The following is a 27,248-nucleotide window of genomic DNA, read 5'->3' on the forward strand; positions in this document are numbered from 1 at the left end:
TAAGCTTTAGCCTCGTTTTGGCAAAGGCGGAACATTCAATAAGGAAAGGTTAAGATGATCTGACACCCAGTAAATTTTTCGAACAGAATCCAGTCAGAACTTCTAAAATTATTGAAAGGTGAACTTTGCTGAGGGCGAAGAGCTCAGTGGACCTCTAACGATTCACCCTGGATTAGAAGTACCTTGCGATTGCATTCTTACTGAGCTGACAACCAACCAGTATTTAACCGCAAGAAGCCAATGGAGCTTTTATCCGTTCCCATTCTGCAGCCAGTGAGATTGAGGCTTGGTCTTTCTCTCCTTCATTTATAACAAAATATAGTCCATATATAAGTATGTACGAGTTATACGCTATTAGTTGAATAGCATAACGAACACCACGTAGGAAAAAAAATGTCAAGTACCCACTTATTTATAGATATACAATTGAAAAAAAAATATTATCAGCTTTGATGGATCTAGGAAATCTACTTTTTGAAGAGGGCTTAGTCTAGAATATTTTTATGTATAATATGTATGTATGTATGCATCTACATACTTAAATATAATGCTCATCAATTACGTTTGATTGTGAAATTTCCGCATAGTTTTTATGGTTCTACATGAATTGAAAATCATGTGTCTTAACAGCCAGCTTTGTTGCCGCTGTTCAGTCGTTGCAACTGATAATTTTATTATGTTCGAGACAGTTGATGGAAATAACTTCCATGGAATTCCAAAAAATACTGAAAAAAACTTTTTGGCCGACTGATGTGTTTTCGGACACTTTGGATGACTATTACCGTCGGTAACTTTGGTAGAGTTGCTTTGAGACCAATATCTTCATCTTGAAATTTGGTCAGTATTCTAGCTAAGATTACTAGCATAGAATTTTGTTATTTGTGGTCAAAAGGTTTTCACTCAGCTAGCTCCCTTCGAGGATAATTTTTGTAGTATGATTTGTCCTTTGCTTCAAAGTAGGCCTCGGCGAACATCTCCTTATTCAATAAAAATTTCTTCCCAACGAGCATTCTTTTGAGATCTGAGAGCAGGAAATAGTCGCTAGGATCAGATCTGAAGAATACGGTAGATGCGGAAGCAATTCGAAGCCCAATTCATGTAATGTTGCCATCGTTTGCACGGACTTGTGACTCGGTGCATTGCCTTCATGAAACAGCACATTCTTTTTCTTCAAATGTGGCCGTCTTACGGCGATTTCGTTCTCAAGCGGTCCAATAACGCTATGTGAAGTTAGACAGTAAAAATTATTCGAAGCACATTCCAAATTACAGACACCATAACCTTACCACTTTTCCGCGCTTTGGAGCCGGTTCAACGCGGACAATCCCCTCAGATGACTATCGATTGGAGTTCAGAGTGAAACGATAGTGACATGTTTTATGCGTTGACGCCAAAACTCAGGTTTATTACATGTATATTCCTGAATAATAGAAGGTATATGTTCAGTTGTTATCTTCAGAGTGTCTGCTATTCATTCAATTTCGATTTAAAAATAATTTTGTAGACTTTTTTGATATTTAAATCGGTAACAGGACTTCCACTGTGTAGAGTCCAAGTAACCGTAGCTTCGAAAGTAGTTTCCCCCCAAAAATCAGTATATTAAGAACACTCCAAATCCCCTTTTTATCCATTTTTTTAATGAACCAACAGCTGTCAAATTTATATATATACGCGCTCTATATATTGGGCCGGCGACTTTTCAATTGAGCTGTTATGTACCTGTAAAATAATACTCGCACACTTATGTGATTGCTCTCTGTTTCTGAGAGCTATTTAACTTCTAGTTCTTAATATTTATAATTTAGTTACATGAGTGCTTTCCCTCTCATCCTTATCTAATCACATTCTATACATAACTGATGAATGGACAATAAGGGCAGAAGCACTCTGCAGTAGTGGGCTAGGCCCAACTGCTTATATCTGACACAAATCAGATATCCCAGCAAGCAAAAATATATTAACAACCTCAGCTGTTGTTGTCAGTCGGTCCTTAACGACACCGCACCTATATTGTCCCCTGGATGCAGTGCAGCGCAGATGAAGAAGCTTCAGACTGCACTCCGGACTACTACAGGATGCTTCCTGATGTCTCCTATTGAACACCTACACAGCGAGACGCTTATGCTCCCAGTTAAGAAGTATAAAGAACACCTTCACCGACTCCTTTCCAGTGAATGGCGTACTTGGTGTCAAACCACCACCCAACGCACACGAAGAGCTCGAGATGCCGCGAGAAACAAGAGTTCTGGATATTGTAGCAGGTTAAACTCCTACTTATCAGAATAGACACCGACATATCCATGCGTGCAATGAGTCTCCGCATGACACTGGCCACCACTTTGCATGCCCCACCAACCCCACTCATCTAACACCCATATCCTTTTGGTCCGACCCCATCGAAACAGCACGTTCGTTGAGCCTTCCGTTAGATGACGTCGACGACAACTTGGCTAACCCTAACCAACCCAACGGGGACTAGGCACCCATTATAATAACAAGAACAACCTCAGCTGTAAGAAGTCGTAATAAATACTTGCTACTCATAAAAGCAAGCAACATACTCGCCCTAAAGCCCTAAAGTAAATATTACGGGACCTGCCAGTCTTACTAACCGGATTTAACCACAACTTTTGGCTAATCTAATTTTAAACAGCTTTACACTTTTATTATGTATTGCTGCGCTTTACATAAAGACTTTCATAAATTAATAACAAAAAATAAATATTTACAAAATCCCAGTAATTAGATGTGAAGGTGAAACCACCCTCTATAAAAATTAGCGTTGCACTGCATGCAACGCCGCGAGTTCGAATAGATCACCATGAGTTTAGTGGGCAAAGTTGTAATTGTCACAGGAGCAAGTTCGGGCATTGGTGCTACGACGGCAGAGGCTTTTGCTAAAGAAGGTTCCAAAGTGGTGCTCGTAGGACGAAATGAAGCGAATTTGAAGGCTACCGAAGCGGCCTGTAAAGCTGCCAACAGCAAAGCCGAACTACTCTCCATCGTTGCTGATGTCACAGTTGACGCGGAACGCATTATAAACTCGACAATTGACCGATTCGGACAGCTGGATGTGCTGGTCAATAACGCGGGTATTTTCGAAGTTGGCAGTATCTTGGATATTGATGTCGATCAATTTGATCGTGTTTTCAATACAAACTTGCGTTCCGTCTTTCTTTTAACTAAATTTGCGGCACCACACTTAATCGAGACCCAGGGTAGTATCGTGAATGTCTCTAGTATCGCAGGTTTGCGTTCATTTACGAATAAATCAGTATATTGCACGTCCAAAGCAGCTCTGGATCAATTCACCAGATGTATCGCTTTGGATTTGGCACCGAAAAATGTGCGTGTAAATTGTGTTAATCCTGGTGTGATTGTGACCGATATTCTTAGACGTCTGGATTTATCGCCGGAGGAACATGACGACTTTTTTGAGCGTTCTAAGAAAAAGCATCCACTTGGTCGTCTTGGGGAACCAAATGAGGTAGCCGATGCTATTATTTTATTTGCCTCTAACAGGTCTAGTTTTATAACTGGAGCAACTCTGCCTATCGACGGTGGTATGCATTGTTGATTGAAATCTCTTTTTTTTTTTTGATTATTGATCAATAAATGAGAAATATAATTAACAAAATATACTAAGTATGTGACTTGTAATTAACTAACACTTATAACGGTTACTTTTATACATATTTATGAAATCGACATTCTAATATTAAAGAGCCAAAATGTAGGCATTTTTTGTTTAGAAACTCTTTTCATCGACATATTTAGGAGTAATTGGAGAGAGCGCAGGGAATTATTGGAATTCAATGAAGAAATTCTTCATCATTTTGAAGCTCAAAGTAAAATTCAACAAACGATTCAAAAATGATGGCTCAGTATGATATAGTCGCTGTGGATGGTCTTTCCAGTTTGAAGGGTAACCAATAAAAATTATTCTAAGCGGAACCCAAAATACAGACAGCATGACCTTGCCAGCCGATCGTTGCGTTTGTCCACGCTTTGTAAAGGGTTCATGGCAGGCAGTCCACTGAGATGGCTGCCGATTGAACTTCGCAGTGAAATGATAGAGCCATATTTACTCCATTGTCACATATCGATGGCAAAACTCGGGTTTATTACGTGAATATGCGTGAATGATAAGACGTACACGTTCAGTTGTTATCTTTAGACTGCTTGCTATTTAATTTCAATTTAAAAACAAGAAAACGTTAACTTCGGCTGCACCGAAGCTAATATACCCTTCACAGGTGCATTTCTTTTAGTAACTAAGTGTTCAGTTATATGGAAGCTATATGCTATAGTAAGCCGATCTGAACAATTTCTTCGGTGATTATATAGTTGCCTTAGAAAATAATCTATACCAAATTTTGTGAATATTTCTTGTCAAATGCGAAAGTTTTTCATACAAGAACTTGATTTCAATTGTTCAGTTTGTATGGCAGCTATATGTTATAGTGATCCGATATCGGCATTCCGACAAATGAGCAGCTTCTTGAAAAGAAAATGACGTTTGCAAAATTTCAAAACGATATCTTAAAAACTGAGGGACTAGTTCGTATATATACAGATAGACAGACGAACATGGCTAAATCGACTCAGCTCAACATACTGATCATTTATATATATACTCGTACTTTATAGGGTCTCCGACGGTTCCTTCTGAGTGTTACAAATTTTGTGACAAACTTAATATACTCTGTTCAGGGTATAATTATTTTGTGGATCTTTTCACCGGTAACAGGACTTCTACTGCCTTCATCGTCTTCGGTGCTGATTTCGCCTCATTCAAACTTAGTCAAACTTAGCAAACCACATTTTAGCGGTTGTCGCCATTCACCATCAAACGGTTTTGACTTACTTAAAAAAAACTGGCTCAACAAATGATCGCAAAGCCAGGATTGACGCTTCGAAAGGTTCTGCTAAATGTTTGGTGGGATTGGAAAGGAGTCCACCACTGTGAGCTGCTCCAGTCTGGTCGAAGGATTGATTTTACAGTTTACTGTCAACAGCTGATGAGATTGAAGCAAGCAATCGAAAAAACGGTCAGAACTGATCAACAGAAAAGGCTTCGTCTTCCATCAGGACAACACTAGACCACACACATATTTGATTACTCGGCAAAAACTGAGAGCTCGGCTGGGAAGTTTTGATGCATACACCATAGAGCCCTGACTTTGCCCCATCGGACTACCATTTGTTTCGGTCAATGCAGAACTCGCTTAATGGACTAAAGTTGGCTTCAAGAGAACTCTGTGAAACTCTGTGAGAACCCAGAAAAGTTTTACACCGATAGAATAGTGTCTATAGCGAAAAAATGGCAAAAAGTGGTCGACCGAAGTAGTACATATTTGGTTCAATAAAGTTTATTAGTATAAATATAAACAAATAAGTTGAAATTTGATTAGAAATACGAAAAGACTTTTTCGACTACCCTGTATAATTCACAACTAATGATCCGACAGCTGTCAAATTTATACATAGCGCTCGTGTCAGGCCGGGGACTTGTCAATTGACCTGTTATGTAAAATAATCACCGCATACTTATATGACTCCTCTCTGTTTCTGAGAGCTATTTAACTAGTTCTTAATTTTTATAATTTAGTTGCTTGAGTGCATTCCCTCTCATCCTTATCTAATCACATTCTATATATAACTGATGAATGGACAATAAGGGCTGAAGCTCTCTAGAGCAGAGGGCTAGGTCCAACTATTTACATATAACTGATACAAATCAGATATCCCAGCAAGCAAAATTATATTAACAACCACCTCGGCTGTAAGAAGTCGCGAGGAATATTTTCTACGCACAAAAACTAGTAACGTACAGGGTTTGTCCGGGAAGTAATAGGGTAGAGTCGATTTTAAAAAGCGTATTGAACAAATTCTTACTACTCTTTAAACACTTCCAAAATAAGCTTCTTCTGCGTCGTTGCAGCACCGCGATTTTCAAGTATTGAAGATGCATGCTGCTTGGAGCCCCTATGTCGTCTCAAAATGCTTGCTTTTCATCGGGCTTTTCAGGCAATGAAACCAAAATGTTCGGAGACAACTGACCAGCCGTTCGTGCGTTAGCTGGGAACGCCCTCTACCGAATCCATTTGGTGCGCGAAGTGCAGTCGCGGCGGAAGAAAATCAGTCCTAAAGCCTCGAAAGTATTAGGGGATCCGTAGGGAAGAGCAACATATTACTAACTGGACTTAACCACAATTTTTAGCTAATCTAATTTTAAATAGTTCTACACTTTTATTATGTATTGCTGGGCTTTACATAAGCACTTTCATAAATTAATAACAAAAAATAAATATTTACAAAAGCCAAGTGATTAGATGTCAAGGTGTAAACTACCCTTTATAAGTGTTAGCATTACCCACAGCAGAGCAGTTCGTTCAACGTCGCGCGTTCGAATAGATCACCATGAGTTTAGTGGGTAAAGTTGTAATTGTCACAGGAGCAAGTTCCGGCATCGGTGCTACGACGGCAGAGGCTTTTGCTAAAGTAGGTTCCAAAGTGGTGCTCACAGGACGAAATGAAGCGAATTTGAAAGCTACCGAAGCGGCCTGTAAAGCTGCCAACAGCAAAGCCGAACTTCTATTAATTATCGCTGATGTCACAGTTGATGCGAAACGTATTATAAACACAACAATTGACCGATTTGGACGACTGGATGTGCTGGTCAATAACGCGGGTATTATGGAACTTGGCATTATCTCGGAAGTTGATGACAATCAATATGATCGTGTTTTCGATACGAATGTGCGTTCTGTCTACCTTTTAACTAAATTTGCTGCACCACACTTAATCAAGACTCAGGGTAATATCGTGAATGTCTCTAGTGTCGCAGGTTTGCGTTCTAAACGTGGTATGACCACTTATTGCGCTTCGAAGGCAGCACTGGATCAATTCACTAGATGTTGCGCCTTGGATTTGGCGCCGCAAAATGTGCGTGTAAACTCTGTTAATCCTGGTGTTATTGCTACCGATCTTTATCGAAGTGCGGGTTTCTCGTTGGAGAAAACTCACGACTTTTACGAGGAAGCTAAGGAATCGCATCCACTTGGTCGTGTCGGGCAACCAAAGGAGGTAGCCGATGTTATTGTTTTCTTAGCTAGTGACAGTTCTAGTTTTATAACGGGAGCAATTATGCCCGTCGACGGTGGCAGACATGCGCATTAAAATGTCGTTTTTTAATATTCATAAATAAAAGTAAAATATATACATATAATACATCAAGGAATAGTTCATCAATGAATTAATAGTCCGAAGCCAGTTATCGGACTTTAGTGATAATATTCTTCATTATCCCTGGAGACCGTATATACATATGTATGTAGAGCAAAGTATATACTAAGAAAATAACAGCGGCCAATTTAAAATTATATGTCGTGCAGGACATATCTATATCTTAAGTGTCTTCAGCATTGCAAAACTGCGTGTATTTCCTGATGTTTTTACCCTTTTCGCGCCAAAATATAGAACTTGCTTTGAAATTTCTCTCATTTGTCCTGATGTTAACGCACGCATGTGTCACTCGGCGACATTTGGAATTGAATATATAAATAATATTTGTGGTGAAAGGTTTTTTGATGTCAAGCGAAATAGTTAGTTAAAATATTTGAGTTCAAACGAAGGTTCGCTGTAGTATTGTTCTCCGTTCAAAATATTTTCAAAGCTCCCGAAGGCATAACAACCGATCGGCAAGATTTTAGCCAATAGTTTTAACGATTCAGAAGTAGTGTCATCGACCTCGAACATGCTATGGCAATCAATAAACAACATCACTATGCCTTATTGCATCGATTCGACGTCGACCTCAAAGTTGGAGTCAAAGACTTTTCTGTCCACCTATACTAGGTAAAGTTCTGCTATAGCGTTCTGGAAGTTTCATTTTGGTTTAAAATCCGTATTTTTTGGAATCCGTGAAACTCAAGCAGTACCTCTCGTAAATACATTCCTTTTCTATTTACAATGTCTGCTGTCAAATTGTTTTTTCATTTAATTACGATTGTTGAGTTACTTGAAAATAATTCATAATGACTACCGCAGACTAGCTAAGTATGGCTCAAAGCTCTTGATTATATACTTATGTTGATAATTAATCTGATCTCTCCGCTAAGTTGACGTATCTGTGTAATAAAAAATAACCCTCTGAATCACGCAAAGGCTTATGATGACGTAAGTGTGCCTGGTATAAATAAAGAGTTTGTTTTGGGTATAATTTAAAGGTAATAAATGCTCTATAATTAAGTATATATACATATATTATATGTACATACTTGTATATTCTCACAATTATAGAATCTGTAGGTAGGCGAAATATAAATATGTAAAAAGCGCAAGACCAGGTAACAATTATCATATTATAAACAAATAGAACACTCGTCACATACAATTAAGCCCTTTTTATATGTATACTAGTTGTAGTATAGCGATAAAGACACTTTTATTGTAAATAAATATAATCATGTTGTATAAATGTTTTCACTGTCAGGCGATAGCGCAGACCCACTAGCAATCATGTTATTTGTCAAAGCAGTACTCTGATTCAAGTACGAGTATGCCCCTAACTATGATTAGCGATAATGGAATAGAATAAGGGGTATGATGGCTAAGTTTTATAACTCGATTTATAACTCGATTATTTATCGATTGAACAGAAAACGATAGCACAGGTTCAGTAGCAAAGAAAACTGATATTTTTTCATAATTTCTCGTAAAGTCCTACTTTTTCAAAAAAAAGCACAAAAACTTCAAATTCAGGGAATGTTTATTATCAATCGATGTTTATTGAAAATCGGCTAAGAGGCTACGTCTCAAATGGTCCATGTGTTGAGTCCAATTTTTGATAACTTGTTCGAGCATTTCGACTGGTAACTGGCGAATGACACACGTGATGTTTTGCTCCAAGGCCTGAACTTGTCCGTATAGACTTTAGACTTTACATATCCATACAGGAAAAAGTCTAACGATGTGATATCGAACGATCTTGGTGGCCAATCGGCCGGCCCAAAACGTGAAATTATCCACTCTCTGAAGTGCTCTCTCAATAAGTCCATTGATTGATGCGATGTGTGGGCAGTGACACCGTGTTGTTGAAACCAATTGTCGCCGAGATAACGAGCTTCAATTTCCGGTATCAAATAGTCGATAATCATAGCGCGACAACGATCGCCATTGACGGTTACGTTCGCACCTCTTGAATCCCAATGCGGCAATTTACTTATTTACATACCTATAGAGTCGAAAATGGGCCTCATCGCTGAAATCGCACCGCCACTGGTGTATTCGGCCAAATATTATCAAATAATGAATGCTGGGTATCAACCTGGGTGATGGTGTTGCGAATAGTAGATCAGTCAGTAGGCCGATTATATTGACCATAAGTTAAGCGAAGCGCGAGAAACACCGCGATATCCGTCAAATAAGGCTATTGAAAAAAGTACCTCTACTTGGATCACTCGTTATAAAAATACCCGAGCAAACTAAAAAGTATAAAGAAAGCTCACAGTTGGAAATTTGTGGAGGTTTGCGACCTGGTTAAAAAGTTGATTTACCATCTGATCAAATTTGACTCGGACTAATCCATTCGATTTACGAGCGCAAACCGAAAGCTTTGTCAGGCGATTCTTACCATGGAAAAAAATTGAACAAGTTTTTTGCTTCGAATGTTGTGTTTCCAAAGGAATCACGGCTACGTAATCGTTGAAAACATTGCAAAAAAGATTCATGAAACGTGTCATTACTGGTAATGAGACGTGGATTTGTGCATACGACGCCAAAAGTGTCGAACAATCTAGCTAATAACGCTCCAAAAATACCTCAAAAACCGAAATTCGCTGAAGGCATTGAAGGTCGTTCCCGACCAAGGTTTAAATCAAGTGTATGGAAAACGAGAATAAACATTAGCATGTTTGTATTGACTAAAAAATATAAACACACCATTTTCAAGGCAGTAGTAAAGATTTTTATGAAAATACGTGAAAATGTTGATTTTGATTTTTGGTCAGTCCGGGTCAAATTTGATCAGATGGTATTAAAAATTTAAAGACCCGAAAACCTCTAAATATATTTGTAATACGTTGCCATGATCATTGCAGTTAAATCTTTTGAATATTAGCTTTCGCTCAGAAATTCCACTCGAGTGTACTCGGGCTGTGAGTACGTTTCTACGTTTAAGTATATTCTGTGTACACTCGTTAATATAATCAGCTTCATTCTCAAATGGTCGTAGTTAATGTGTAATTAAATGTTTATTTTTCTACAAAACTATGCATGGGCGCGCTGTATATACATATGTATGATTGCTGTAATTCTGTCGGCATAAATATATGATTTTGTTCGATTGAAACCACACGTGAAGTCTTACACAAATGTTATACGCGGAAGATTATAGGCTCACGCAATTTGTATGAATTCATATTGTGTAGAATATTTCGGGGAACATTTTGTAATTTTTGTTTTGAACACGAATGATATGTACAATATACATAAAGCCTACAACCGAGATGATAATAAATACTTATGATGAGACATTGTGCCAAAAAAGTACTCAGAAATTGTAAATCGAGAATTTTAGTAATAAAATTATTTAATTATTCATCAATATTTATATTGTCGCCTTAAAAGTAGTCCCCGCCAGATGTAATACGAGGTTTGACACTTAAGTAATGAGACTGATGCCGCGCTTGTGGTAAACCTGAGACCTTTCTCTTCCCTTTCCCTTTCCCTTTCCCTTTCCCTTTCCCTTTCTCTTTTTCCGGCATCACTCCCCTCTCCATTGATATCATCGCTCTAGCTTGTTTAGTTCAACAACGAGTCAACAGGTCCCAGTATTTGGCCTCTAAAGGGATCGCCGTGTTGCAACAGCCGTCTAATTCGCCCAACATCTCACCCTGTGACTTTTTTGTTTCCTAAAACAAAATCGGTGGTCAAAGGAACCCACTTTGAGTCGATTACGGACATCCAGGCGGCCGTGCCGAGAGTACTCGCGGACATCCGAGTCGATGCGTTCCAGAAATGTTACGAAGCATGGAAAACGCGGAATCGCTGTATAGCTGCCCAAGGGGACTACTTTGAAGGAGATGGCAGAGTTGTAGAATAATTTTCAAATATACGGTTTTTATGGAATCAGTCTCATTACTTAATTGTCATACCTCATACACTTATGCCAACGATTTTTCCAGTGCTCGAAATACTTTTCATAAGCCCTTTTTGGAATGGCGTTCAGCTCCTTCAGCGAATTTTGTTTCGTTTCTTCCACTGAAAACTTCGGTATAGAACGGTCTGCGAAATATCATTATCGAGTGTTCCTCTCCCAATCTAAATCAATTTTACACATTTGCTACTCACTTGCAATTGAGGTTTTTAAGCACTGAAACCCAATTTTCATACGAAGTTCTTACCTATATATTTCAATAATTTCCTTACAATTAGAGAGCATGGTAAAAAATATTGCTATGTAACATTTATAGTATAACGAAAACATACCCACATAACTATAAGTTGATATGCTTCCCGTTGCATGCGTTTCAACTATCTCGAATGCATTCTATGTCTATGGGCTCAATAAATGCCATTATCTATCAGTCTTATCACTACTTCAACGCAAGAAAAACGCTAAAGCGAATTAAGGCCGAGCGGCTATGCTGACTAGGTCATATCGTTTGAATGGATGAAAACACTCCAGCTCTGAGAGTATTCGACGCAGTATCCACCGGGGAAGCAAAGGAAAAGGAAGAACTCTCCTCCGTTAGAAATACCAGGTGGAGAAGTACCTGACTACAGTTGGAATATCCAAATGGTGCCAAACAGAATCAGTATAGTTCCAGTCTCACAGTTCAAGACGAAGAACTGATCTCAACTGTTCGATAGCACCTTCCGAGTTCCAATAACTTCGAAAATCCACACAACCCTCGACTAAAAAATCAAAATTCTGGTTTTTTAAGAATCTTGGATCACAAGTACTCGTACTAGTAGTTTCTGGCACGTCCGCTATCTTGTTTACCTCCAACAATAATTCATAGGCGAATGGTTTCGGTCGGGAAAAAAATAGAGAAACTGCAAAATAATCTCTGGGTTCGTCCGAATTTGAGTGATTAAGAAGATGATAAAAGCTATGCTTTCAAAATCAGGTGGTTTACCGTTATTTGTTTGTAATCTATTTCGTTTGAAAAATAAATTTATTTAACGTACTATCCAAAATAAATACCTTTACATACAAAAATATATGTATATTAAAATATTCTTAACAGAAAATGTCAACCAACTGCTTTCCCAGCACCTACTCATTTATGGGAATCACTGTGGGTTGCCAAGGTGCTTCGGTTGACACTGTTGCTTCTCGGAATATTGGATTTTCGAACGTTATTTCAGGAATATTTTGCGCACACGAGCTCTGCGTTCGATTTCTGGCAGTTTCAGCGTCAGCTTGTATCGGCTTCAGCATCGTTACTGGGCCATAACGTGGAAAAGTTGAAGATAACGGAGACTAAACGGAAATAAAAAATAAAAAAAAACGAAGATGTTGATTACGACTACGATGAACGATTTTTCCCCATATACTTACCCTCTCAGGCACCGGATATGGCACTGGTCTAGCAATGGGTACCGGCAATACGGGCGGATAGAATTTTCGCGCGATAAATGCGTGAATAATCGAAGCAATACTCAGTGCGGCGGCTGTCTTGGCCGGCACAATAATCGGCGCTGGTGGTGGACCCAATGGTGCGGCAGGCGCTACAATAGGCGACGGAAATGGCAGTGGCAACGGCGGTGGTGGCGGTGCGAAAATTGGATTGTGATAGGGATAGGAAGGATACCCGGGAAGAAAGGGATAGGCACGCGGTGCAGCATATGGTGGCGGTGCATAAGGACTGTAGGGCAAAGCAAAGGGTGGTTGTGCGAACGGTGAACCCAAACCGAAAGGTGCAAATGGTACTGGTCCAAAGGGTGCGGGCAAGTAGGGACCATTAGAGTCTAGTCCGTAAATGCTGCGCTTACGACGATTAACCGCACACACTGCATCATGCCAGAGCAGTAACTAAAAGTTAGACAGTATTAGCGTGTGTATAAATGTAAGTCCTCGGTATGAATAAATTATCCGCACCACACTTATTGAGTACTGCAAAATATTGCGTCCGCTCAACAGCATTTTTCAACTTCGATTCACTTTTAATGTCTTTCGATTCACAATTAAACAGAGAAACTAAATTGAAGTCTTAGTTTGTGTCCACTTTATACACTTTCCTCCGTCGAAGAAAGGTATTTTTTTACAAGTCAAGAGAGTTGCTGAATTTTGCAAGGTAGTATGACTAGGCCGACCGTATTGCAGACAGTTACTTTTATTCGTACTATATATCTATTAATGTATGTAAGATTGTTTTCATTTAAATTGCTAATTAATTATTGAAAACATATGGCAAGTGTGTCTTTGCAGTGAGTTGCAGTTTTTATCAGTTTTTTCTTGCAATATTATTGGATATTATATTAATGATATTTAAAACTGGTAATGAAATATTTTAATATTATTATTGACTTTTTTCATAAAATGTCACTGCTAAAGACACGTTTTAATATTAAGGGGGATTAGGACAGTCTGGATCACTCCAAAAACGCCTAACTTAAAAAACTCAACAGATCAATTGAAAAATCCCCGGCCTACCACAGTAAACAATTTGTTTTTTTTCAACATACTTATGCTTTTTTTTTTATTCAACATAATTCTCTTCAAGGGCGATACACTGATTATAGCGACCCTCCAACTTTTCGATACCAATTTTGTAGCACGATTTGTTCTTTGCTTCAAAATAGCCTTAGTTACGGCGACGACCTCTTAATTTGATGAAAATTTCTGCCCAACGAGCATTCTTTTGAGATCTGAGAGCAGGAAATAGTCGCTTGGGGTCAGATCTGGAGAAAACGCTGTATGCGGAAGCAACTTGAACCCCAATTCTAAAATTTTTGCCATCGTTTTCACTGACTTGTGGCACGGTGCAATGTCTTAGTTAAACAGCCCTCACTTTTTCTTGAAATGTGGCCGTGTTTCGACGATTTCGTCTTTCAAGCGGTTCTATTACGATGTGAAGTAGTCGCTATTGATCGTCTTTCCTTTTGCAAGGTAATCAAGAAAAATTATTCCATGAGCATGCCAAAATACAGAAGACATAACATTGCCAGGCGAACTGGACTTGACTAGACAGGAGTGAAATGATGGAGTCATGTTTCATGCATTGTCATATATCGACGAAAAAACTTGGGTTTATTATGCTTGAATATAACCAAGCACTGCTCACAACTGCTCATGAACTCGTCGTTGTTTGTTTAGTCAAAAGTGAACTAACGCTCATACCCGTCCACTGCGTTCATCGTCTTTGGTGCTTATTTCACCTCTTCTAAACTTAGCATACCAATCCTTGATTGCCAATTTCCCTAGGGCAGTATCCGAAAACTTGCCGCCAAGCCAAGTTTTTGCTTCAACTATATTTTTTCCCTCTTTTTTTCACAATACAAAAGTTGTTTCACTCAAAATGATATATATTAATTCACAAAATAAATAAAAAGCATATACTTAGATTTAATTCTAGTAGCGCCATATATTTGTCCGGCCGGAAATTCTTCTATTGACCTGTTATTTTATGTGTAAAGAAAAATTAAACGAATATTTCTCTTTGAGACTTTACGTGATTCATACGTGAGAAAGCCATCGAAAACGCATTACGATTTACGAACTCCCTTTTACCCACAAAATTTTCTTTGTCCCTCTTTTTTTAATTAAATCCAGTATTATCGGATTATTTAATTTGTTTTTCAAAATTTATGTCATCATCCTCAAAGTGATCCCCGTTGGCCCCAATCTTCGAAACAGTTGTTAAAGTCCATTTCCAGAATAATCTTCAATGCGCGTAGCGATTTACGTTCAATGTATTCAATTGACTCAAAACGCTTTCCCCAGACCGGTCGTTTGAGCTTGCTGAACAGTCCGAAGTCGCACGGAGCAAAATCAGGCGAATACGATGGTTGCGGCACGATATTGGTTGAAAATTTTGCGAAAAACTCACAAAGAATCAATGCATTATGCGACGATGCATTGTCGTGGTGCAAAAAGAAAGAGTTGTCGTCTCATAAATTCCGTCACAGTCGGAGTGCACCACACCTCGATAATCGGAGAAAATTGTCAACACAATCTCGATTTCTGACCTGCTTTAACGTGGTTTTTTAGACTTCGACATGATATTCGATGGGTCATATGTTTCCATGTCGTAAGCTTAGATCTAAGACTCGTCGCCAGTGAAAACAGGTAGTTGCAAAGCATTGTTTCACAGACGTTAACGCGACGCTGTTTTTCGAATTTCGGAACCAGTTGTGCCGTCATTTTTCTTGGGCCCAAACGATCTTTCAAAATGGTTTTCAGTGATCCTTCCGGTATTCCGACAATTTTTGATTGATGATGATTTGGATTTTTGAATATGAAGTCGAAACAATAAATGGCGCTCCAAAAATGAGCTGAAACCAAAAAAACTAAGTCAAAGTTGTCCTATAATCGAGGTAATGCTCATCGTGTTCTTTGATTGCGGTAGAGTGGTTTCCCATGAATTCATTTCAAAGAGTCAACGGTCAATAAAGAATACTACTTAGCCCTTTTGAGGAGCATCTATGTAAAAAAAAATCGTCATCGTATCAAACACGAAAATAGAGTCACCTCTCAGCCTCGGTATACCCCGGTTCCGACTCCGTGGGACTGTTCTCTGTTGGGTTTTCTGTTTTCGAAATTGCAAAATCCGCTTCAGGAACGCACCTTGAGTCCATCAAAGGCATTATTATCGGCCATCCCAGTCGAAAAGTTATCAAGTGATCAGATGGTAGAGGCTACAACTACATCAAAAAAGTAGGAATCGCGCCCTCTTAGGACGACAACTATGAAAAAAATATAAAAATTACATTTTTTAACCATTATAACAACATCGTGAACACACTTATTATCACACAGAAGGCACAGACTTTATAGCTTTTTTAAGTTCATTTGATTTGACTAAAGTGTTGCGTTTCAGCGATAAAATGACGCAAATAAATAGATTAGTTTGTGCAATAGATGGCATCCCCGCGAGAAAAAGAAATCTTGTTATGACATTCCAAAGAAAAAATGTGTTGAGCTTGCCTTAACCGATAAATGGAGGCTCTCTCCAAATTTACGTTTCCTCCGAGCCACTGATGAATATTTTGAGATGTCTTTTTGTCACGGAAATACTTTTCTACTTACTTTTACTTACTTTTTTCTCCCCTACTTAGGGTTGTGCGCTGGGTTTGGGACCCGCCACGTAAAAAAACCCCCCCAATGAAAAAGAAAACACAGCCTGCTGTTGTTGACTCGGCTATAATCGCGTAAGCGGTGTCTACGCCAGTAAAGAAGAAGAAGAATACTTTTGGAAGTTTATCGTTGGTTGCCGAGGTTTGACGGTTAATAAATAAAATAGATGTTTTGAAGAATACAATGAATCCAGAACTATAACACTCAATCGACATACCGCAACATCTTAATCTATCTTAATACCCTAGATGTTTCCTGATAACGATTTTTATTTAACTTCTTCAACTGGTATTCGCTATAGCACCGATTCCGACATTGTTTGAATCCTTAGAATCATCGAGAGCCTAAAAGGCAAAATTTGATAAGGACTACCCACCGAAATCACATTCTCAAGTGTTCCGTTCCTAACCTTACACAACTTAACACATTTGATATTGAGCTGACATTGTTGATACTGAAAACCCAAATTCCTACACGGAATTTTTTACCTACGTATGTGCTTCATTCATTTTCTAACAACTCATAGAACAAGCAGATCATCACTATGAATTTATAACGAAAGCGTTCTGTTTTCAACGCGTACCTTCAACTTGATAAGACTCTCAAATATGCACGCGCATCAGGCCTCCCGAGTGTATTTAATGTCCACGGGCTCAATGAATGCCATTATCTGTCGTATCTTATCAGCACTTGAGTGGAGGAAAAACATTGTAAATTTAAAAAAATAATCACACGCCTTCACCACCAACGCACTTAAATAGCTCAAGCACGGATCCATTCTACACATTCGTTCCAATGAGTTTTACCGGTAAAGTTGTGATTGTAACAGGTGCCAGTTCTGGCCTTGGTGCCGGCACCGCCGAGGCATTCGCGAAACGTGGCGCTAAAGTCGCGCTCGTCGGACGCAATGTCGAGAATTTGAAAGCGACTGAAGCAGCCTGCAAGGCAGCCAATCCCAATGCTGAGTTGCTACTAATAGCCGCCGATGTCACCGTAGATGCGGAGCGCATCATCAACTCAACGCTGGAGAAGTTCGGCAAATTGGATGTGTTGGTCAATAACGCCGGCATTTTGGCTTACGGCAGCATCTTAGACATAGGCGTAGAACAATTCGACTCATTACTGAATACGAATTTACGTTCCATCTTCCTGCTCACCAAATTTGCAGCGCCGCATCTCATCAAGACACAAGGCAATATCGTGAATGTCTCGAGTGTCGCTGGTACGCGTACCTTCCCCAACACATCAAGCTATTGTACCTCCAAGGCGGCGGTTGATCAATTCACCAGATGCATTGCCTTGGATTTGGCCCCAATGAATGTGCGTGTGAATGCTGTGAATCCTGGTGTTGTGGTGACAGATATTCATGCACGCAGCGGCATGACCGAAGCAGACTATGCGGACTACATGCGACGTGCTAAGGAGACACACGCGCTTGGACGTGTAGGTACGCCTAAAGAGGTGGCCGACACCATTGCCTTTTTGGCCAGTGACGAGGCTTCCTTCATCACCGGTGCCACAGTGCCCATCGATGGTGGCAAGCAGGCGATGTGTCCACGTTAAGTGTCTTAGAATAATTGAAATACTCGAAGTAGCATATTTTGTAAATTTATGGAAAATAAAGTCTTAATGATTTGAGGGTCTGTTACCGTCAATTTCAACACAGTTTCCTTTGAAGAAGTTTCGCTGTGCAGATTTATATATGTATTCCAGGTGCAAAATATGCCTTCACGTTTCCTTATATCATATAAATATATTGGAGATTATATGAGACATCTTAATAATAACATTCCAAAGCTCAAGGCATTGTTATTGGGTTAAAAATAAGGAACTCCTGGTTTCAATAAATAATATCGTTCTTAGTTTGGTATACCTCAGACAAACAATTAAGAAAAAGATTAAAAAGTTTGATTAATTAAGTAAACTTAGTAAAGGGTGATTCATTTCGAGATTCCCTACTTTTTTAAAGAAAAAACCAAATAAATTTGAAATTTAATGAGGAATGTTTATCATGCGAAAGAACATTGTTTGGCATTTAGTTTTTGAATATTAATCTTTTTCAAATGTTGGCCGCGGCTATGTCTCAGATGATCCATCGGTTGAGTCCAATTTTCGAGGACTCGTTCGAGAATTTTGACTGGTAACTGGCGAATGACACGCGTGATGTTTTGGTTTAAGACCTGAATCGAAGCTGGATTGTTTATATAGACCTTAGACTTTACATATCCTCACAAGAAAAAGTCTAAAGGTGTGTCATCACATGATCTTAGTGGCCGATCGACCGGGTCAAAACTTGAAATTATCGGTTCACCGAAGTGTTCTCTCAATAAACCCATTCATTGAAGCGATGTGTGGAGCCACTTCCGCCGACTTGTTGAAACCAAATGCCGAGCTCACGTACTTCAATTTCAGGGTTAAAAGCAGTTTACAAATTTAACCCTCTTCTTCCTCTTCCCGGCCTCAGATCAACATCAATTTATTTTGGTTATTTTATACAATATTTCGTTTCCAATGGGAGCATTGAGCGCACAAATTCTCAAGGCTGTATTTCTGAAACTATTATTCGGACCAAGTCGAAAATTTAGGACAATATTCTAGAGATTTCGATTTTTTGAAACCCGTAAACACATATAACTCCTTAAATATAATCCAATTTGTCATAAGCTTGTTATAACCCTCGGCTGAGTTGGCCTTCTGTGAGTTGCCGAATTTTGGTACATTTTTGGACCATTACTCGTTAGTTGGACTGTTCTGAGGTCATATTCATAAACCCACGTCTCGTTACCAATAATATTTATTTATTGTGAATATTTGGTTCTCAGCTTCATTGTCAAGCATATCTTATGCAATCTCTACTCGACGTCGTTTTAGGTATCTTGATATGAGCCTAGCATCGACACGATTCATACCCAAAACATTAACCAAAATGTATTGTTTTGATTCATAAAGGTTGTTGAGATCCTTTGATATCTCTTTGATGCCAACACCACGCTTCTCAAGCAGCTGTTCTACTTGTATATTTTAATCGATATTATTCGTTATTAACAGAGGTGGATGCATGACTCGCATAAAGCAAGTTTTCGCTGATTTCACGTCCTTCATTGAATGCTTTTTGGCACTCACATACTCGTATTCGTGATAAGGTAGACTCTCTAAAACGCGAAGGTCAATAACATGGTATGGTAAATTAAAAGTGTTTAACTCGATACTGACTTTCTGAATGTCACAGTTTTCATGCTCAGCGGCATATTACTCTGCAATGATATGATACTCGTAAACTTGCATGCATTGTGATAGTGACCGAGTGAACAGGCTTCCGCGAAACCCACATATCTAGTAGTAGAACACAAGAGGATACGGGTGCACCAATCTGCACCCATTCCTCCGATAGCGGTTGTAGGGTGTCTTTTCTTGCTAGCTTATCAGCTTTGCAGTTTTCTGCGATACCGCTGTGAGCTGGAACCCGTACTAGTCTTAACAGAAGGACACTCGATGCTATTAATAGCGAGGTTAGACAATCTTTGACCATCCCGTTTATATCCGCTCTGCTATCTGAGTGTATGGTCACTTCGGAGCAGTAACTCTACTATTACCTTAATGGCTGCAACCTCGGGCTGGAAGACATTGCAATAGTCAGACTGGAGTTGTTAAAGAGCTCCTGACAGTAGGCTCCTCCCATCCGTAAAAAAGCTCACTGCACCTCTCCTCCAACGGCTTCATCCCACCAATAACTCCCTCGCCGGCATATGAGTAGAGAAGGAGGCGCCAGAGTTTGGTTTGGTGACTCCATGATCTAATTGAACCCATATGAACTAAAAGTGAGTGAGGATTTCCGAGCTTTAAGACAAGTGTTCTTTTAGGAACCCAGACTCTCTGAGTCTGATGGCAACTTTCGCAGTTATACACCTTCCGACGATGTCAACGGGCAATATGTGCAAGATGGCGTTAAGTGCCATGGTTGGAGTGGATCTTAGTGCACCACAAATGCTGATAAGCGCCGCCCGTTGAAAGCTCGCGAGTTTCTTTGCAGCTGTGGTCTTTTGTAGAGGCCTCCACCACATAAAGATTCCATAGAACATAATGGGCTTTTGACTATGGTGTCGTAGAGTCAGAGAACCCGTTGTTTGTGAGAGACCCCACGTTTTGCCAATGGCTCCTCTACAGCAGTACAAGACAATCGATGCCTTTTTCGTTCTCTCTTCGATAATCGGCTTCCATGAAAGCTTCCTACCCAGGATGAGCCCTAGGTATTTCACCGTATCCACTCATTGCAGACGGATATCTCCCATTTGCGGCAGTGCTGTCACTGGAATCTTGTATTTTCTAGTGAATAAAACCATCTCGGTTTTATTTGAGTTGATGGCGAGACCGTTTACGACTGCCCAATCACCCAGCAGCCTCTTCTTAGTCCAAGATACAAATTAAGTAAAAAAATAAAACAGTGTATAGACGCAGAAATAACTAAAAATTACTTTTTAAAGGTATTAAATTCATTGGTTGTTTTTTCACTTGATTTTTCTGCTTTATAATTAGAACCCAACGGCACTACTATTTTCATGAACGCAGCTGTATATGGGCATGTTTTCACTTGACTCAAAAAAAATTAAAAAACATGATTTTTTATCTTTTTACTTTAGCTTCATTTACGTTAGTTTCTTTATTCGATTAATTTGTTGTTATTTGTATACTTAGACTAGAATATATTTATGTAGGTATGTATATCTAAATATTATGACATGCACATAGATTTATATTAATTACGTTATTTAATATATTTTAGTTATAATTTTACTGCACTTTTTTTTATAATATATATTTATATATTTATGTGTGTATATGTATTTGTTGTAGAAATAAATTGTTAAGAAGGCTCTAGGTGAGTTTATAAGGGGACTAAGGGCTTTACACAAAAGGTTTTTTTTTCGAAAAATCAAAGGACTTTGTTGTGAACTAATTATGCTAGAAGAATAATTTTAACTAATTTTTTTTACTAGACTTTAATTTATAAAATTAAATAAAAATTATTAAAATTTTTTATAACATTTTAAAACCAAAAAAAAAAATAAATAATTTGCTAGTCCTTAAGAGGAAATTTTTAACTTTTTGCTAAATTTGCTAGTTGTAGCAGCTCTAAATAAAGTGAAAAATATAATTTTTGAACACTTTAGTACAAAACTAACTGTACTTCGACTGCAAGATTATATATCTTAAATCAAAAGCGTATAAATATTCGAGAAACTTAAAAAAGGTCTAAAGAGTGCTCGCTATTCTTATTTATAAATTTGTTTGTGTGGGTATTCGGTATGTTTACATAGCATTGTATTTATAAAAGCGCTACTTAGACATTATTTAGTTATCAAATAGTCAGATACACATTAGTTAACATATATGTATATATGTATATATATAATTATAAGTATGCACGAATAGAGTGGTGTTAGACTAGAATAAAATGGACTAGAGTTTGCTTGATACCTTTCAACATTATTACATACAACTTGTCAAACCATAAAATACACACTGACATACGCAAATATTCGAACTTCATGAATACTTGAGCACAACACATCAATAAATGCGCTTACTAATTTGGAAGAAATTCGATTAGTTCTGCAATAATAATATAAGTACAATGATTTCTTTGGGTTTTTTTTCTTACTACTTTAATGTTAGGATATGAAAATAATTGCCCAATGGATGTCATACACACATACTTATGCATAAGCACTTTGCTCACTTAACTATAACTACTATATATATATGTATATATGTATGTATATTAATTAGTTGATAATTTTAAAGGTTTCTAAAATGTCGTATGGCCAAATCTATGGGCAAATCGAAATCATATTTGGTTAGCGCGTCGATGGAGCGCAGCGAGTCACGAAAACCGGTGCGTGCAACATAGCTGTTGGGCGTGTAGTAGGTGTCCACCAAATCGTTGCAACTGAAAATTAAATTCAACCACTCGACCAATTGATGGCAGCTGCAAAATGAGAAAGTGAAAAATATTAGAACAAGAAAAGGCGTTAGCTACGGTTGCACTGAAACTATAATATAATACTATTCTATCAGTTTGTATGGGAGCTATATTTTATAGTGGTCGAATCTGAACAGTTTATTCAGTGATTGTACCGTTATCTCGGACAATAAACCATGCCAAATTTCTTGAAGATATCTTCACAAATAACAAAGCTTTTAATACAAGTACTTCATTTCGATCGTTCAGTTTATATGACAGCTATAAGCTATAGTGATCCGATCTGAACAATTTTATCAGAGATTACATTATTGCCATGGACAATAACTCATGCCAAATTTCGTGAAGATAACTCGACAAATGACAAAGCTTTTCATACAAGCACTTGATTCCGATCATTTACTTTGTATGACAGCTTTATGCTATAGTAGTCCGATCTAAACAATTTCTTCGGAGATTACATTACTGCCTTAGACAATAATCCGTGCCAAATTTCTTGAAGATATCTCGATAAATGACGAAGCTTTCCATACAAGCACTCGATTTCGATCGTTCAGTTTATATGACAGCTATATGTTATAGTAACCCAATATCGGTAGTTCCAAGAAATGAGCAGCTTCTTAGAGAGAAAAGCATGTGTGCACATTTTCAGACCGATATCTCAATAACTGAGGCACTAATGCGTGTATACACAGACAAACATTCAGACGGACCTGGATAAATCGAGACAGCTCGTAATACTGATCATGTCTACCTTATTCGGGGTATAAAACCAAAAAAAAAAACGCAAAGTTCCAAAAACTCAGTTATACTCACTTGAGACCCGCACAAACGAACGCCTTGAAGTGTGCATTGTAGCTACGCTTGTAGGGCCGATGCATGGCGATGATCATGCCCACTGCGCTGAGGAAGCTCTGCTTCGCCGTGACCGTTTGCGCGTCGACAATGTCCAAATTGAAGCTTTGCGAAAGCTTACGCGCCGGCGTATTATTAAACTCATCGCCATTCTTCAGATAATAGTACTCCAAAATGAGTTCCCAAGCATGCATGGGACGACTGCCGCCACTGCCGAAAAAGCCGCCTGCGTTCACGTCATCGCAATCGTTGTCCGTGTAATTGGCATTGTAGGTGGAAGAGAAGGCCGCTGACGAGACGAAGGATGTAGCGCTGGTCGTATCCCTGCCACGATAACCCTGTTCGGCGGCAAAAACTGGGGACGGATTGAGGCAACGCATGAACGGTACAATTAAGCTGGATGTGGCCGATTCCGTTTCCACACGCAGTCCATGCTGTATGAGTCGCAGCAGTGTCATGGAGAAATTCTTGCGCACCGCCGTTGTTAACTCTTTGCTTATCGTGATGATGGAGTCGCCCTTGTAGCGCGCACCGTGCGTCTTGCGACAATGGTTTCGTTCCCAGGCATAACAATCGTACGTGTCGTCATCCGAATCGGATGATACGATGTACGCTTTGAGATCCTTGCGATGCGCTGCCGCATTGGCTGGTTGTGTGCGCGCACGTGGTGGTACCGTAACTGTACCGTTTTGTGCGCTTAACGCCACCGTTGTATTGGCATTGCGGCTGGTATTCTTCAGCGCCCGCTTCATGTTGGCCAACTTTTCACGGTCGAAACTGAGTGTGGCGGCAAGAGAAGCCACCTCCTGTATGTCGACCTCCAGTTGTGCGCGTAAATCCCTGAAAAATTGTGAAAATTTATGTTCTAAAATAATGTTTCTTGAAAAAAATTCTTCAAAGAAAGTATTTTAGCATGTAGAACCCCTCCGGCACTAGAATAAAATGTAAAACATTATAGAACATATTTTTTAAGGGACTACGTGGGAAATTTCTCGAGGGGTTCTTTGAATTGGGTAGCATTAATCTTCAGCTCTGCAATATATATTACAGTGTTTGTATAAAAGAACTTAGTTCCGAGCTTAACATGAACTTAATACCCTGTCTCTGGCCTTCTGATTGTTTCTAAAACCATACTGACTTTGTTTAACTACCCTATAATCTTTACTTTGAGCCTCAATTTGTAGCCATCTCGGTCTTCAGTAACCAAAATTGTTGTAACAGTTATTTAATCCCGCTTTTGTTGCAAGTTCAAACGATGTAAACCGAGTTAGATCGCCGAATTAACAACCTTTGGACGGATAAAATTGTGCTCAATTGCGGTTGCCGACTGTTGTGGGTCTCTCTCGCTCTTACTATGGTACCACCAACTGGTACCGCTTTATATACTTTAGAAGCTCGGTCTTCATTCTTTCTTTTTAACCAGACACATTCACTCTGTAGACCCTTCCACAAGTTTACTCACCCCCAATGATTGCCTTTCGATGTCTTTTTCATCGCATTCTTCTGAAACTGATCGGCCTTGGCGCCAAAGTGTGTCGTGGCGAACATTTGCATCAGCAACGAAGCTTTATCCAACAAGCTGTGAGCCTTGCTATTTAAAGTCTCTCCACTGTCTTGTTGTGCGGCGTTCCGACTTGTATTTGGATGCATTGTATTCAGCGTATCCTGTTCGGTAGCGTCCTGCTGCGGTGACACCAGTTTCTTTCGCACTTTTTCACCTTTCTTCTTGGCAGCATAACTATTGTAGGGCTCATTCAGTTTCTCATTACCATTGAGTGTCTTCATTTTCGAATCCTCTGTATCGCATTGCAAAAAGGCAATAAAACGTTCCAGATCGGTGATCTGAGTTTTCAGCTGCGCCACCAATTGCTCTTTCATGCGCAGCGGACCAACGAACTCGCCAATGGCGTTATCTACATGGTTCTTCAACTCTTCCGAACTCAGTTCGGGTAAATCGCGTTCGTCCACTTGCAGATTAAGTTTATTCTTCAACTCATCAATGATTATCTTCTGTTTCTCCAACAGTATATGTTGTGGCAAGACGGGCGCACCGGACTCATAAGCCAGTTTTTCCAATTCACTTAGTTGGGACTTCAAATGTTCGATCAGCTCGAATTGACGCTGACGCACGGCTTCATCGTCGGGCTGCGAATGGCTAGAGGAGTCGGCATTTGTGTTACCTACCGCGGCAGGTACAATTGGCTACAAGAGAGACATAATTAAAACAAAGATTATTTAAAAATATTTCCGTTAAACGCATTACACCGTGATTTTACTCACTTCCGGTATACCGCGAAACGCAAACTCTTCCAAATCTTTAAGTAACTGATCACGCTCATGCGACGGTGCCTCCACAATTTGTCGCACACGTAGCTGGACATGCGCAAAATGTGAAGTCAATGCCATCAGTGAAGTGGTCAACAGCTCCTGTTCCTCTTCCATGCTTCTCAAACGTCCCAAATCATTGGTATCGCTACGCAACATATCTTGCTTATCCTGACTATCGGAACTCAGCAGTTCCAACTCCGATTCAGGACTAAGCAATTCTGATGTCGGACTCATTGCATCATCGTAATTCGCGCCTAACGGCGACCAACGCTCACTCAACGGATGCGGTGATATATGATCGAAATGTTCTGCTGTCAATAAGGTGTCGTCATTGAAAATGCCATTTGCTTCCTTGCATTGCGCGAACAATTGTAGCTCGCTATTTGACGTGTCATGTAGTGTTGATTTCCCTAGGCTATCTTTTACCTCCACCACTTCTGCTTCTTCTTCCTCCTCCATTTCCGCCCCGTTTAGCTGACTACCCATCATACCCGCATAAGCTGTCGATTTGTGTGCAGCATAAAGGGTGGTTTCTGCGAAAGTCGGCGACGGTGTAGCGGGTGCTGAGTTGGGGGTTCTTGCCTCCACTCGCGTCGCATCAGCTGCATTACTTTCGCTACATTGACTATTGCAACGACGCTCAAGAAAAATCGTTTCATCCTCGTCAAGTTGTTGACCTTCGTCCCCTGTATCATCCCCCACGTCTGTGTGCTTATTTGCCACCTCCACAAGTGCAATTGCACAAACACCGTTTTCTTTGTTGTCTGCCACATTGGATTTAGCAAGCAGGCTGCTGAAGTCCTTATCGAACTTTTCTTCCATCTGTTCACTACACCGTATGCTATTCATTTTCATTAAGTTTTATGTGCACTCTCTTTATACACTATATACACATGGAGAATGTTGATATTATTAATAAATATTCGCTGTAAATATTTTGCAACATTTCTAAGCAAAAATGCTCAGCGAAAAAATCAATTTTATTCAATTAGCACAACGTCCTCACACAACAAGTATTCGGAGAAAAACTACGAATGTACAACGAAGACATATGGTGTAGTTTTGTGACACTGATTACGGTATATTGTAATAGAATAACGGAAATCATGGTAGTGTTACCTGCTGTAAGGTTTTTTTTTGCAAAGTTTTTGAAAAATAATTGAGTTTGAGAGAGGAAGAGAGAGAGAGAAAAAAATTTTATATTTAATAAATATTTTTAAAAATAAGTTTGATGTAGATTTTTTATTTTTTATTTAATTTTCATATTTTTATTTATTTATTTTATTTTTATTTTTTCCATAAATTTTGGAATATGTTTTTTTTTGGAATTTTTTTTGTATATTTTAAATTTAATTTAACTTTTTTATTTTTATTGTTTTCCATTCTTTTATTAGTTAAATGAAATTTAAATAATTATAAAAGTACACAATTTAAAAAGGAAAACCATATATTTATATACATACAAATGTATGTTTTTCACATATGATATTCCTTTTTAAATTTTATGTGCTTTTTTATTTATTTATAATTAATTTTTTATTTAAATAAATTTGTTTTAATATTTTTTTTAATTTATTATAATGTTTTGTTTATATAATATTTGTTTTTGTATTATTATTATTTTTTTTTATTTTATTAATTTGATAAATTTTTATTATTCCTTTTTTAATAAACCAAAAAACAATTAGGTTCTCTATCACAAATAAAACAACTACATATGTATAACAAATTCCTTCTGTTTCCAAATCTAATACAAACCAATTGTAATAGCACCCT

At 38.7% G+C, this 27,248-nt stretch overlaps 4 protein-coding genes across 4 annotated transcripts; 2 read left to right on the forward strand and 2 right to left on the reverse strand.

Moving 5' to 3' along the window:
- Positions 1-2,783: 2,783 nt before the first annotated feature.
- Positions 2,784-7,233, forward strand: LOC125778356 (3-oxoacyl-[acyl-carrier-protein] reductase FabG-like). The gene is made up of 2 exons (XM_049455444.1): positions 2,784-2,906; positions 6,509-7,233. Exons 1-2 carry the CDS (start codon positions 2,822-2,824, stop codon positions 7,180-7,182), a joined length of 759 nt encoding a protein of 252 aa, XP_049311401.1. The 5' UTR covers positions 2,784-2,821; the 3' UTR covers positions 7,183-7,233.
- Positions 7,234-12,277: 5,044 nt separating this feature from the next.
- Positions 12,278-13,156, reverse strand: LOC125778409 (uncharacterized). Its single transcript, XM_049455767.1, has 3 exons — positions 13,112-13,156; positions 12,572-13,045; positions 12,278-12,493 (listed from the first exon to the last, which is right to left on the reverse strand). Exons 1-3 carry the CDS (start codon positions 13,154-13,156, stop codon positions 12,287-12,289), a joined length of 726 nt encoding a protein of 241 aa, XP_049311724.1. The 3' UTR covers positions 12,278-12,286.
- A 3,913-nt stretch (positions 13,157-17,069) lies between these two features.
- LOC125778273 (uncharacterized oxidoreductase TM_0325-like) lies at positions 17,070-17,964 on the forward strand. The gene has a single exon (XM_049455065.1). It carries the CDS (start codon positions 17,105-17,107, stop codon positions 17,870-17,872), a length of 768 nt encoding a protein of 255 aa, XP_049311022.1. The 5' UTR covers positions 17,070-17,104; the 3' UTR covers positions 17,873-17,964.
- A 3,626-nt stretch (positions 17,965-21,590) lies between these two features.
- On the reverse strand, positions 21,591-26,521 carry LOC105224334 (RUN domain-containing protein 1). The gene is made up of 4 exons (XM_011202382.4): positions 25,425-26,521; positions 24,607-25,346; positions 23,106-23,984; positions 21,591-22,295 (listed from the first exon to the last, which is right to left on the reverse strand). The coding sequence occupies exons 1-4, from the start codon at positions 26,325-26,327 to the stop codon at positions 22,106-22,108; spliced, it is 2,712 nt and encodes a 903-aa protein (XP_011200684.2). The 5' UTR covers positions 26,328-26,521; the 3' UTR covers positions 21,591-22,105.
- Between the last annotated feature and the right edge of the window lie 727 nt (positions 26,522-27,248).

Source organism: Bactrocera dorsalis, chromosome 4, assembly GCF_023373825.1.
Source record: "Bactrocera dorsalis isolate Fly_Bdor chromosome 4, ASM2337382v1, whole genome shotgun sequence".
NCBI lineage: Eukaryota > Metazoa > Arthropoda > Insecta > Diptera > Tephritidae > Bactrocera > Bactrocera dorsalis.

Coding starts and splice junctions, on each gene's coding strand:
- LOC125778356 (XM_049455444.1), top strand. CDS start 2,822: ATGAGTTTAGTGGGCAAAGTTGTAATTGTCACAGGAGCAAGTTCGGGC. Junction 2,907..6,508: donor AGAGGCTTTTGCTAAAGAAG/GTTCCAAAGTGG, acceptor TTGCTAAAGTAG/GTTCCAAAGTGGTGCTCACA.
- LOC125778409 (XM_049455767.1), bottom strand. CDS start 13,156: ATGCTGTTGAGCGGACGCAATATTTTGCAGTACTCAATAAGTGTG. Junction 13,046..13,111: donor TGCAGTACTCAATAAGTGTG/GTGCGGATAATT, acceptor TCTAACTTTTAG/TTACTGCTCTGGCATGATGC. Junction 12,494..12,571: donor CATATCCGGTGCCTGAGAGG/GTAAGTATATGG, acceptor ATTTCCGTTTAG/TCTCCGTTATCTTCAACTTT.
- LOC125778273 (XM_049455065.1), top strand. CDS start 17,105: ATGAGTTTTACCGGTAAAGTTGTGATTGTAACAGGTGCCAGTTCTGGC.
- LOC105224334 (XM_011202382.4), bottom strand. CDS start 26,327: ATGAAAATGAATAGCATACGGTGTAGTGAACAGATGGAAGAAAAGTTC. Junction 23,985..24,606: donor TCGAAAGGCAATCATTGGGG/GTGAGTAAACTT, acceptor ACAATTTTTCAG/GGATTTACGCGCACAACTGG. Junction 22,296..23,105: donor TTCGTTTGTGCGGGTCTCAA/GTGAGTATAACT, acceptor CTCATTTTGCAG/CTGCCATCAATTGGTCGAGT.